Source organism: Carassius carassius, chromosome 25, assembly GCF_963082965.1.
Source record: "Carassius carassius chromosome 25, fCarCar2.1, whole genome shotgun sequence".
NCBI lineage: Eukaryota > Metazoa > Chordata > Actinopteri > Cypriniformes > Cyprinidae > Carassius > Carassius carassius.
The window spans coordinates 9,236,494-9,249,242 of NC_081779.1; the positions used below are offsets into that span (position 1 = coordinate 9,236,494).

Genomic DNA, 12,749 nt, shown 5'->3' on the forward strand with positions numbered 1-12,749 from the left:
CGTTTTCACACTTTTTCCAACCACAAAATTAGAGAACCCCCTTCAGAATGAGAGCTACTTTTGAATTTATAGCCTAAAGGCAGGTATTTATCAAGAAGTGGGAAAAAAGAAGAAAGAGGTAGAGAGGGGAACAGAACTCGAGGGGAAGAAAAGTGAGAAAAGGGAGGGCGAAAAGAGCTGGCTTGGAACACACCCACTCGCCTGCATGGATCTTCTCTTTTGCTTTCTGAAACAGCAGACCGAGTGAAAAGAAACCATTCAGGTGGTTGAAACTTTGGTTTTGCAGCAAGAACAGAAGTACAGGAATGGCTGTATATCAAGGTTACAGAACATACTCCACAGACAGTGTTGGCAGTGATGTTGTCTTCACAGATGAAGGTTATTACCAGGGGATGCTGAGGGCCATGGATGAAAGAAAAGGTACAGAGGAAATTCTCAGTTTGAATACTTAATATTAGCTATTAGACATTAAATCTTTTTTTGATATCCTATTTAATCTTTCTACAATATTTATTGATAAGTTCTTAAGTATGATGTAAAATATGCATTATTAATGTGTCTTTTTTGGATTTAGGTTTTTAAAAAAAAAATTATGTTGCTTTATTATTGTATTTTTTGGCACATATTTTGGGCTTCTTTTGTTATGTTCTGCAATCAATTATGCAGTCAAGATATCATTCTGCATCATAATTGGCCCTTTCTGGACAGGTGAAATTAATTTGTAAACTTCCAACCAATAATAATAAGTTTAATATGTCAACTGGAAGTTTTGGGGCTTCAAAGGGAGGGGCCATTGCAAAGGCGGATCCCAAATCTGGGTTGTGGTCCTGTGTGCACATGCATGGCATGTTGGAAAAGAGGTCATGTTTTTGGTACAGCACAGTTTAAACATTGTAAATGTTCTAGATTTTTAACTATAATTTACACTGAAACATTGCTTCATGCACTAAAACTCTGTTCCCTAAAGCTTTCCTATGCTATGCTCTTTGTCAGACCATGAAAACCTTTGGTTCTGTGGCATGGAACATTAGCTAGGCTTTTATGGTGGCCCAAGATATACTGATAGGCGTTACCTTTTCATTATGAGGCTGTAGAGGTCTGTTGATGTTTTGCTTGGAATTTTAAGTGCCCCTTTTATCCGGCCTTTGACCTGTGCAACCATTCAGGTAGTCTTAGAGCTGTTCTGAGATCAGCTTTCTGATAGAAATCATTACTGTGTCTTAAAGAGATGCTCAGTAAACAGATGCATCATCTTGTCATTTCATGTCTCCACATGCTTCTGAAGTTTGTGTTAGAAAATGATGTGTGTTTATGCGTTTTATGCTGTTTGCTATGTAAAACTGCAATATAAGATTACCCAGTTTTTAGCTGACTAGATAAATGTTTGTCGTTTCATAAAATACTTCATACAATGAGTCACTATCCTATCACAGGAATTGGTTTTCATGACAGCACGAGGTTTAAGAAACAGGAAGTGATGTGGTGGTGATGCCAACTGGCGTGGCTGCCATGGCAACCGAATGACAGAACAACAACATGCATCCAGTTCCCTGCAGTTGTTTTGTTACAACTAGCTTTCCTGCATCTTGATGAAATGGTGATGAAAACGGAACTTTGCAGGTCATCAGAAATCTCTTCAGGCTTAGTGGTTCATCTTGTGATGAGGAGCTGATGTGCTTCCTGTGTTCTTCTCCAAGTGTTCTTTAACTACTGCTCCACTTGAATTCTTATCTATTCTCTTTCATGCTAGCTCAAGTGTGCTATCATCTCAAAGTCAGAATGGGACCTGAAAGTGCCATTTATACGGAATTTCTTGAATCACTCTCTTATATTAGTTGTTTTACATTTTACGAGATCATTGTAAATCCCATTAAGTTCAGGTAGTAGTACTTCTGGAACACTGCACTCCTTAAGCACCCCTTTAAGCGAGTTTCCACATAAATGTTTGGTGACATTGTTGATGGTAATTCAAGATGAAAGTAAAGGTAAATGTGGAACAATTGAAAGCTTCTGAACAAATCGAGGAGCAAATGCAACAGTAAAACTGTGCCAGTAAAAGAGTCGGTCATGTTTTTTTCAGAAGCATCTAGATTCAAGTCATCTTTCTTTTTTTGTCATTAGGGATTCTCTGGTTTAGTCACGAAGACCTGCAAATATCTGAACTCAAGTGAAGAAAATGGACGCACAAACTAAGAACTGAAAAACTTTCAAATTAAGTCACTTAACTACAGTGTAAAGAGTTAAAGTCAGCCAGTCAGTTCACCTGTGGAATGTTTTCTAGGTGCTCAGATGAGTAGATAGATAGTAGATAGATATGCACAGGATGTTCATAATATGAGCCCACCCAATCACAGTGCACAATTTTGGGTCATGATAAATACCATTGAGAAGACTGTTTTTAATAGGCATTTTAATTATGCTTCATAACGTATACTGTTGTTTAAAATATTGGGTTGGTACAATATTTTTATGGATTTAAAGGGCTCACCAAGGCTGCCTTGATTGAATCAAAATACAGTAAAAATAGTATTATTGTAAAATATTATTAACATTCAAAATAACTGCTTTTTATACTAATATATTTTAAAATGTTATTTATTCCTGTTATGCAAAGACGAATTTTCAGCAATCGTCACTCACATGATCATTCAGAAATCATTCTAATATGCTAATTTGCTGCTAAATAAACATTTCTTATTATTATCAATGTTGAACGCAACTGAAACCATAATTTAAAAAATGTAAGTCTATAAAGCATCCTTTGTGAATAAAAGTAAAAGTATTAGTTTAAAATAAAAGATCACATGCTAATATTTTGATCAAAAGCAAATATGATGAAAAACCTATGCTAATTCCGAAGATAACTATTGGTCTGTTCAGAAGTTTCCATTAGAATGTTGTATAACATTCACTGGTTTCCAGTGCATCTCTCAGATTTGATTTAATTTAACTAAAAATTGTGTCTTTTTGTGTTCTACAGATGAACGAGATCGAGTCCAGAAAAAGACCTTCACAAAATGGGTGAACAAGCATCTGATGAAGGTATTATAATTCACACAAATAAAGAGAATTCAAAGTATACACAGTTATTCTATGTTTTCACACATTCAAAGAGAGTCATGTATACAGTATATTTGTTTTGCCCTTCACCGATGGCCACTTTGTCAATCCATTATCTCACGGACTTGTTTTGTAGAAGACTTGTGCAGTACCTACAAATGACTGTGGTGACAGCCGCTTAATTGGAAACTCTTAGCACACTGCTCAGAGAACATAGTTATTTGTCTGTCATTACAGGGAAAATAACAGTTTATGACACTTTAAGTGTGAAAATGATAGGAGTGTGTGAGAGAGAATGGGAGGAACAGACATTAGTTTTGTTTGTTTGTCTATATGTAAAAACATATGGTGAGTGTGTGTAACTGCTACTGCTGTGGAGTAGCTGAATAATCATCCTGTACACACCCAGTACACTGCACTGCTGAAAGGTGCTGTTTATTTATTTATGAGTATGTGAGGATGAGTCATCAACTTCTGGTCTCATTTTATATCCCCAAAGAAACAGATTGTTTTCTTGGTACCGCTTGGATATCATCCAACAGTCTGGCCCACAGGCACCACTTTTCACAAACAGTTGTGCCAGTTTGAAAAGAAAGTGTTTCTACAATCTAAAGATTTAAAATCACACACACACAAAATAAAGCAACAAAAGTGATGCTGCAGTTAACTGTGGCAAATCCTGAGATGTTATGCTAAACTCCATCTTAAACTATTTCAAAAAAACATTTTCAAAGTCTTTTATAATTATTTTAGATTCAGCTTTTATGACCTCATTCATTGAAATGCTACTAAAACAATATTTGTGTTTTTACTGTTAAATTCTTTTAATTTCTTTTAATTGACACTGCATGACTGCAGTGAAGTCAAGGCAAAGGTGTGAATATATATATATATATATATATAATATTGAATATAAAATCCTGATGTTCTCCTTAGCTGGTTTTATGTTATCCAACCTAAAGCAAAATGAAAAGAAAAAAAACGTACAAGAATATGTAACTTATTAAGAATATAGGTAGAAAGTATTTCACTCTTGCACATGTACAAATATCTTTTTAAAATCTAAAGGCTCTTTAAATTATCTATCAAGGTAAATCGAATTGATAAATTAATATTACATTATGACGTAGTTATTCAAGTTTTTTATTTTTTATAAGCAGTGCTTTTCTTTTAAAGCTCTGTTAGTTTTTGGATTGTGTTAGACTGATTTTCGTTCCTCCGAGGAGATGAAGGGTTTATTCAGTGGCCTGCAGGTCAGATCCAGTGAATTCAGAGGCTTTGCTGTGGGTTGTTTGTGTGCTGTAAGGAAATCCTTCTCATCTGGATGCAGCTGTTAGAGATGGAAACCTGAACGCCAGCAAAGCCTTACCGTCTCTCCTTTCAAACTGCGCACAGAGAGGAGCAGCCTTAAAGATTAAGAAGATTTATTAAGAATGAGTTGCCAAAATGATGGTTTCAGCAGATGTGTTAATGATGTTTCATTGCTATTTTTGACTTAATAGATTTGAATTAAATACAAAGACAGTTTAGTATTGATGCTTTGCTCCATGTGTGTTGTGCTCTGTCATATTTGATTTGTTGCTTCATGTTTGAATATTAAAACTGAACAAGTATATTAATAACGGTTTCTGTTATCAGTAGACATATATATTCATATATATATTCATATATATATATTCACCCCTACATACAAACTGTATGTGTCACCTGTGTTCATTTCACTGTCTTTCTGTCATAGCGTTCTCATTGTATATCCCATCTGTTCCAACCTTTCTCTTTTTAATCTCTCCATGTTCCATCCTTTCCTCCATCTTTCTCTGTCAGCACTGGAAGGCAGAGGTAGGTGGTGTCTGTGATCACACCTTTGCAGAATGACTTCTGTTATTACCTGCATGGGTTTCACATGCACTGTACTGTAGCTTCCTACATCTGCACCTAGAGCTAACATACACCCTCTCCTGACTTCCTTGCATGAAATGCAGTTTTCTAAGAATCTAACACTTAAGATGTGTTAACACCTGGTTCTGTGTCCCCTTTAGTACTTTCTCTGTTTACTGTTTTAGCCCCCAGCTATTTTTCTTTGTCAACAGGAAACAGAGTATCATTAGATAATGTGGCCCACAAACTAATGTATGGTTTAAATTGCATATAACCAATTAACTTCACTTTTCTGAAACATTTTTTGTAATTATTAAAATCCCATAGTGGTTTTTAATAAATCTTTGATGTTAATTCTCATGTTTTAAACTGCTCTGTGAAAGGTTTGTTTTGTTGTTTTTTTTGGTGAGGAAAGCCATTTCAAATTACCTTTGCCTATAATTTCCACAGCAAAACTGCTCTGTTTGTAGGTTTAATGCTTACAAAACAGGATTTTTTGGGGGTTTCAGAACCCTTTTTTGTAGGGAATCTCTGTTTTAGTCACTAAGACCTCTAAATATCTGAACTCAAGTGAAGAAAATGGATGCACAACAAACTAAGAACGGAAAAAGTCAGATGGGCATTATAAAATACCAACAAAAAAAATATTTAAAGTCTTTATCTAGGTAGCTAAAATATGGACATAAATTATTTTAAATACACCACCATTCAATCGTTTAAAAAGATTATTATGCTTCCCAAGGCTGCATTTAATTTGGAGAAATATTATTACAGTTTAAAATAACTGTTTTCCATTTTCAAATATTTTATTCCTGTGATGGCAAATCTGTTTTAGTAGCCATTTCTTCAGTCATCAGTGTCATCATTCTAATATGCTGATTTGGGGCTCAAGAAACATTTCTTCTTCTAATTATTAATGCTTAATGTTTTCATGGAACCGTGAATCATTTTTTTCCTTTTTTTAAATGAATATAGAGTTCAAAAGAACAGCTTTGATTTAATCTATTATACTCAATTATTGCAAAGAACTGTGGTATTAAATAGCATAATATTTTCTTAAACATGTAGTCTTCCACAGTTTTCATAATTAGTAATGATGATTTACTATCTTATTCAGGCCCAGCGACACATCACAGACCTGTACGAGGATCTCAGAGATGGACACAGCCTCATCTCGCTGCTGGAGGTGCTGTCTGGAGAGACACTGGTAAGTTCATGCTAATTTGGGATCGGATTTTCCATCCACAACCCAATTCAAAACCTAGTTCCAAACATCAATCTAAAGTTCTGCTTTTGCAAGGCTCACTCTCACTACCTGGATCTGCTCTTTTAATATAAGCCCCTCCTCTTCCTATGTCCTCCTTTGCTTTATAGACCTTATAGTTTGTGTTAAATAATTTTCCCCTTGAAATCTGCATCTGATTGGATAGGTATGTAGTTTAACACCCTCAAAGTCGTGTCCCTCAGATTTGTTTTGCATGCGTCAGTGGTTGACACGTGGCATTCAGATCTGTATGAGCAGTGGAGGTAACCACACATACAGAAATGTTTTGGTAGGAACGAATGTCTCCTCACATTTCCCCATCCTTATGACTTCTGCTGTGACTGTGTCTCTTTTGCATTGCATCTCACTCTTTTAACACATTAACAATCTGACATTTTCTGCCTCAGTTTCAACTCTGCACCGGTTTGACCCTCTTGACCATTCCTTTTTCAACTTCCTGTTTGCTCACCTCTGCCCTGACCTGACCCCTTTGCCTTTGCTTTTATCTTGCGATGCTCTTGCTGTGGTAGTCGAGGGAGCGAGACGTTGGCAGGAATTCGCGGTTGGTGAGTTGGGTCTGAAAATTTCCGGCTCGCCTCCCCGGTAAGGGGCGTGGCATGTGTCACTGCCAGGGGAAATGTGTTGTGCATGATGTCACTTCCTTTTTCATGTCGCTTGTTCACAGTGCTGTCCTCCCCCCACGTCTACGAAAATATTCAATTTAAAATGTAAATAGATTATGCTACTATTTGTATAAGACAGGGTGGATATTCAAATGTTTGCGATGACAGAATGTACTGCATTCACTGTCTAGGGAATCATTAACCATGTATGTTAGTTTAGTATTCAACATTCATTTTAGTTATGCATTGATTCATGTCTTCTCATGTTTGCAGACATGGGATCCTTTGAAATCCTTAGTGACATCATGCACTGCATGCCAGTAAGAGCCTGGCTCATAGGACAGCTTAGCTTTTGATTGGCTATTAATTGTGATGACTGATTGTCAATTATCATTGCATGTTCTTATTGTGTGCTGATGCATTTTGTCCACATTTTGACATAGTGGTGTATTTGGATTCAGGTAATGGATTATAGTTAATGAAACTGGGAGATAGCTGGTATTCTTGTACAATGCATTTGTCTTTCAGTTGTTTATTTTTTTCAATAAATGTGCAAAGAATAGTGAAATAAAGAAACAGTGAATTTGTTCTGTGACTGACCATAATAATTTTTTTTTTTTTTTTTTTTTTACATTTCCTGTGTAGGTTGATATCAGAAATGTCCAATTAAATGTCAATTTTTTTCTATGCATTTAAAAAGTGCTTGGATGTTCTGTTTCACCTTCTGGTCTCATTTAGTGTATTTTTACAAAATGGACGAGACATTATTGTAATATTTCTGTATTAGGGCATCCCTACTTTAGTCATTGTTGTGTTTGCTTAGTTAATGTAATTATGTAATTTTTATTTTATTTATTTTTTCAGCCCAGAGAGAAGGGCCGCATGCGCTTTCACAAACTACAGAATGTACAGATCGCACTGGACTTCCTCAAACATAGACAGGTACAGTGAACCGAACACCTCATAAGCCATTATTTCATTTATTTATTAATTTTACTATTCAGCATTAGGGATATAATACAAAATAAATAGAAAAATATTAATAAAAATATAAAAAGCTATTTTTTTATTAAAAAAATGAAAGGCTATTATTGCATTATTGATCATGAGGTGATGTTTAGAAAAGTCATTCTTTTTGTTTGTTTGTTTGTTTTATATTTCCATTTCATTTACCTCTTGCAGTATCTTTACAGACCCACAGGGGTCTGTGGACTCCTGGATGAAAAGCCTGGTCTTATAAGATTTCACTGGTTAACACAGATCTCATTGTTTGACAGGTGAAACTGGTAAACATAAGAAATGACGACATTGCAGATGGAAATCCAAAACTGACCCTTGGGCTGATATGGACCATCATCCTTCACTTCCAGGTCTGGTGTAGCACTGGTTGTGCTTTACTTGATCTGAGCAGACACATTCTAATTAGTTCTTTATATGCTCCATTTGGTTTTGCTTCACAGATTTTGTTTCCATTTTCACGGTTTCTACATGTCACAAGTCTCTCAACTTGCTGTTACTATTGCTGTAACAACACAGACATCTGTGCAGACTTGTGACAGGGTTAATCTGGCATAAGTGATATACAGTAGAGATCACTTTTCATAATTTTACCAAATATAAATCTCAGGCCACCTACAAACCGAATTCCGGAAAAGTTGGGACGTTTTTTAAATTTTAATAAAATGAAAACTAAAAGACTTTCAAATCACATGAGCCAATATTTTATTCACAATAGAACATAGATAACATAGCAAATGTTTAAACTGAGAAAGTTTACAATTTTATGCACAAAATGAGCTCATTTCAATTTTGATTTCTGCTACAGGTCTCAAAATAGTTGGGACGGGGCATGTTTACCATGGTATAGCATCTCCTTTTCTTTTCAAAACAGTTTGAAGACGTCTGGGCATTGAGGCTATGAGTTGCTGGAGTTTTGCTGTTGGAATTTGGTCCCATTCTTGCCTTATATAGATTTCCAGCTGCTGAAGAGTTCGTGGTCGTCTTTGACGTATTTTTCGTTTAATGATGCACCAAATGTTCTCTATAGGTGAAAGATCTGGACTGCAGGCAGGCCAGGTTAGCACCCGGACTCTTCTACGACGAAGCCATGCTGTTGTTATAGCTGCAGTATGTGGTTTTGCATTGTCCTGCTGAAATAAACAAGGCCTTCCCTGAAATAGACGTTGTTTGGAGGGAAGCATATGTTGCTCTAAAACCTTTATATACCTTTCAGCATTCACAGAGCCTTCCAAAACATGCAAGCTGCCCATACCGTATGCACTTATGCACCCCCATACCATCAGAGATGCTGGCTTTTGAACTGAACGCTGATAACATGCTGGAAGGTCTCCCTCCTCTTTAGCCCGGAGGACACGGCGTCCGTGATTTCCAACAAGATTGTCAAATTTGGACTCGTCTGACCATAAAACACTATTCCACTTTGAAATAGTCCATTTTAAATGAGCCTTGGCCCATAGGACACGACGGCGCTTCTGGACCATGTTCACATATGGCTTCCTTTTTGCATGGTAGAGCTTTAGTTGGCATCTGCTGATGGCACGGCGGATTGTGTTTACCGACAGTGGTTTCTGAAAGTATTCCTGGACCCATTTAGTAATGTCATTGACACAATCATGCCGATGAGTGATGCAGTGTCGTCTGACAGCCCGAAGACCACGGGCATCCAATAAAGGTCTCCGGCCTTGTCCCTTACGCACAGAGATTTCTCCAGTTTCTCTGAATCTTTTGATGATGTTATGCACTGTAGATGATGAGATTTGCAAAGCCTTTGCAATTTGACGTTGAGGAACATTGTTTTTAAAGTTTTCCACAATTTTTTTACGCAGTCTTTCACAGACTGGAGAGCCTCTGCCCATCTTTACTTCTGAGAGACTCTGCTTCTCTAAGACAAAGCTTTTATAGCTAATCATGTTACAGACCTGATATCAATTAACTTAATTAATCACTAGATGTTCTCCCAGCTGAATCTTTTCAAAACTGCTTGCTTTTTTAGCCATGTGTTGCCCCCGTGCCAACTTTTTTGAGACCTGTAGCAGGCATTAAATTTTAAATGAGCTAATTAAGTGGATAAAAGTGTAAAATTTCTCAGTTTAAACATTTGCTACGTTATCTATGTTCTATTGTGAATAAAATATTGGCTCATGTGATTTGAAATTCCTTTAGTTTTCATTTTATTAAAATTTAAAAAACGTCCCAACTTTTCCGGAATTCGGGTTGTACAAAAAAACAACACCCCCAGAACAGGACTAGAATGTGTTGTATTTTCACACATGACCTCGTGTTAATTTGTGCACAAACTTGATTTTTATTCATAAGAAAATTGTCAAACAAAACCTGTTTCAATTGTCTTTGGACTGCTGCACAATGTTTTGTCTCACGAGGAGACTGGAGCACATTTTTGTACTTTTTTTCTTCTTCTGGGAAATAAAAACCGAAGCCTGCGTCTTTGATGTCACAGTTAGGCCTGTGGGGGATTATGGGCTGAGATGGTGTACGTTTCGGTTGGTGACTCACATCTTCCCTTCAGGGAGTTTTTGGTGGTGGGAATGCATCTTAATTGTTTTCTTTTCCTTATTATTATTATAATTTTTTTAAAGTGCTTATCTTGGCACAACCGATTTACAAAAAATTTGTCAGTTTACAAAAGCTTGCTGTACAGAACGTTTGGGCGACTTAAAAAAGGTCACATTTTTGTTATTTTCAACAAAGTATAGTTATTTATCTGGACATACATATTAAATAAACTTAAAGTTAAACAAATAGTTATGAATTCATATAGAGTAAAGCTTGTAATATAATAAAAATATACCAGAATTGGTCGCAGCAATGCAGAATTAGCTTAAATTACGCACTCTGTAGAAGTTGTTGTGTTTGGCACCAGATCTCAATTTTTTATTCTTTATTCATACATTAACTTTGTAACAATTTGAAGTTTGAATTGTTGAACTTATAGTCATCACAAGAAATATTATTAAAATAGAGACATAAAGAATTTTTTCCTTGAAAAGGACCTTAAATGCTCTTGTAAAGCTATGTTGCAAGGATGAGTCACTCTGTACGTACATCCTTAATGTAAGGATTTTGAGGTTTAGATCATCCAGACTTCCCTACAAAATACTATATTATTAGAGGAAACTTGATTTTAGCCGTTGAGCGGTTATTACCCCATGGAGAATCCTGATGATGAGTCACCAGAGAAACAAACGCATGCAAAATCACAGGCAAAAATTTGAACAATCCTCTTATTATCTGTGAATCTTATGATCACTGCTTACCACAATGATTGTCCATAGTATCTTGGCAACAGTGAGGGTATTTTAGGTATTCTTTCTTTCTTTCTTTTTTTGATGAAACTTAAATTATGAAATGCTATAAAATTTTCCCTGAGCATTATATGATTGCATATTATTATTGGAAAAGCAACAAACTATACATTTTACTGAACAGAGTGCATACTTTATACCCTTTGTGTATATGTTTGTAGAGAACCATTCAAAGCATGTGACACTATCAGCAGAATACTAATACTAATACAGAATATGCTTATTGAAACCATATTTGCATTGATTCCGTTTCACTTTTTATGCCTCATTTTATTTTACTATGAAACTTGTAGTTATAATTTATTGAGTATGTATATCATTAGTCTGCTAGTTTATTTCCTAATATAATAATACATATAATAATACATTCCTGGCTGTTTCACTATCTTCCTTGGCTCCGTCAGATTTCTGATATCCAGGTGAACGGTCAGTCAGATGATATGACCGCCAAGGAGAAGCTGCTCTTGTGGTCTCAGCGGATGGTGGAGGGCTACCATGGCCTGCGGTGCGATAACTTCACCACCAGCTGGAAAGATGGCAAGCTCTTCAACGCCATCATCCATAAACACAAGTAAAAACTTCTTGCAAATAGGGAAAATGGTTGTTGGAACACATTCTCGTGACCTATTAACCAATGGTCCTCATGTAAAAGAGACAGATTTTTTTTTTTTTTTAGTTTATTTAGTAAAATTGGCATCTGAGAAGTGAGAAATAGTTGACACACCCTTGTATCTCCGGGCTGTTTATGAAGCTCATCTCCAGACTTGCTGGCTGTATTTGCAGTGTCAAGTCACAGATCCCTTCTGCCCCTTGACGGGTCTATAATTTTAGTACTAAATCCTGATTTTAACAAGCTATGTTTGACAGGAACTGTGATCTGTCATGCCATACTTAAAGGTAGGCTGACCTGTTTGAAAATTCAAGAGCACAACAATTTGTTGTCATACATGCAGACTTCATACAAATACCTCTCAACCGCAACAAATTCACTTGGGTTGGCATCAGATTTAGCGGGATTAAGTCCAAGTATGCTCGAATTGGCACTTATGAAAAAAGTTGGAAACCTGAAGCCTTTAATAAGGGCGTGTTGAATCTGAATGGATCCCCAGAGGGTGTGTTTTTATCATTCAGCGTGCAGCTGCAAAGCTCAGGTTCACCCTACTCTATCAGACACAGAGGACTCTTGAGATTTGAGCAAATAGAAAGCAGTTCGCCTTCCCACTTGCTTGCAAATTGGTGATGTGTGAGTGTGTGAAAGCCATTGCAACAGTAGCGGTAACAGAAGACCTAGTCGAAGCTCTCAAAGGTTGATGCGTGACAAGTTGGAGGCCGGTTTCTCTGAGGACTGAGACTGGAACTTTCTTCTCACTGGACAAGAATACCCACCTGCACCCTCTGTAAATGACTTAAAGAATGGGAATTTGATTGATTTAATCCAACAAAATGTTCAGTCTCAAGAAGTTACGCTCAAGGAAGAGTTGCAGTACGTTGACCAGCCATGGATCTGTTAGTGAACTGGAGGACCGGGTGGTCATGTTGGGTGAAGATGTGCCATCAGAGACTTCATTCAATTCGGGCCAG

At 36.5% G+C, this 12,749-nt stretch overlaps 1 protein-coding gene across 6 annotated transcripts in view; it reads left to right on the plus strand.

The window, feature by feature from the left end:
* The window catches only part of LOC132104123 (plectin-like), an 85,977-nt gene that overhangs the window by 48,221 nt on the left and 25,007 nt on the right, over positions 1–12,749 (plus strand). For 5 of the 6 annotated variants that reach the window (XM_059509355.1, XM_059509360.1, XM_059509361.1 and 2 more), the window contains exons 2-6: positions 2,981–3,042; positions 6,056–6,145; positions 7,690–7,767; positions 8,103–8,195; positions 11,573–11,739. In XM_059509355.1, the coding sequence (XP_059365338.1) occupies positions 2,981–3,042; positions 6,056–6,145; positions 7,690–7,767; positions 8,103–8,195; positions 11,573–11,739 (490 nt within the window). Of the gene's footprint in view, positions 1–241; positions 421–2,980; positions 3,043–6,055; positions 6,146–7,689; positions 7,768–8,102; positions 8,196–11,572; positions 11,740–12,749 lie in introns of those variants that run through there. The other variant, XM_059509358.1, reaches the window with a different exon arrangement.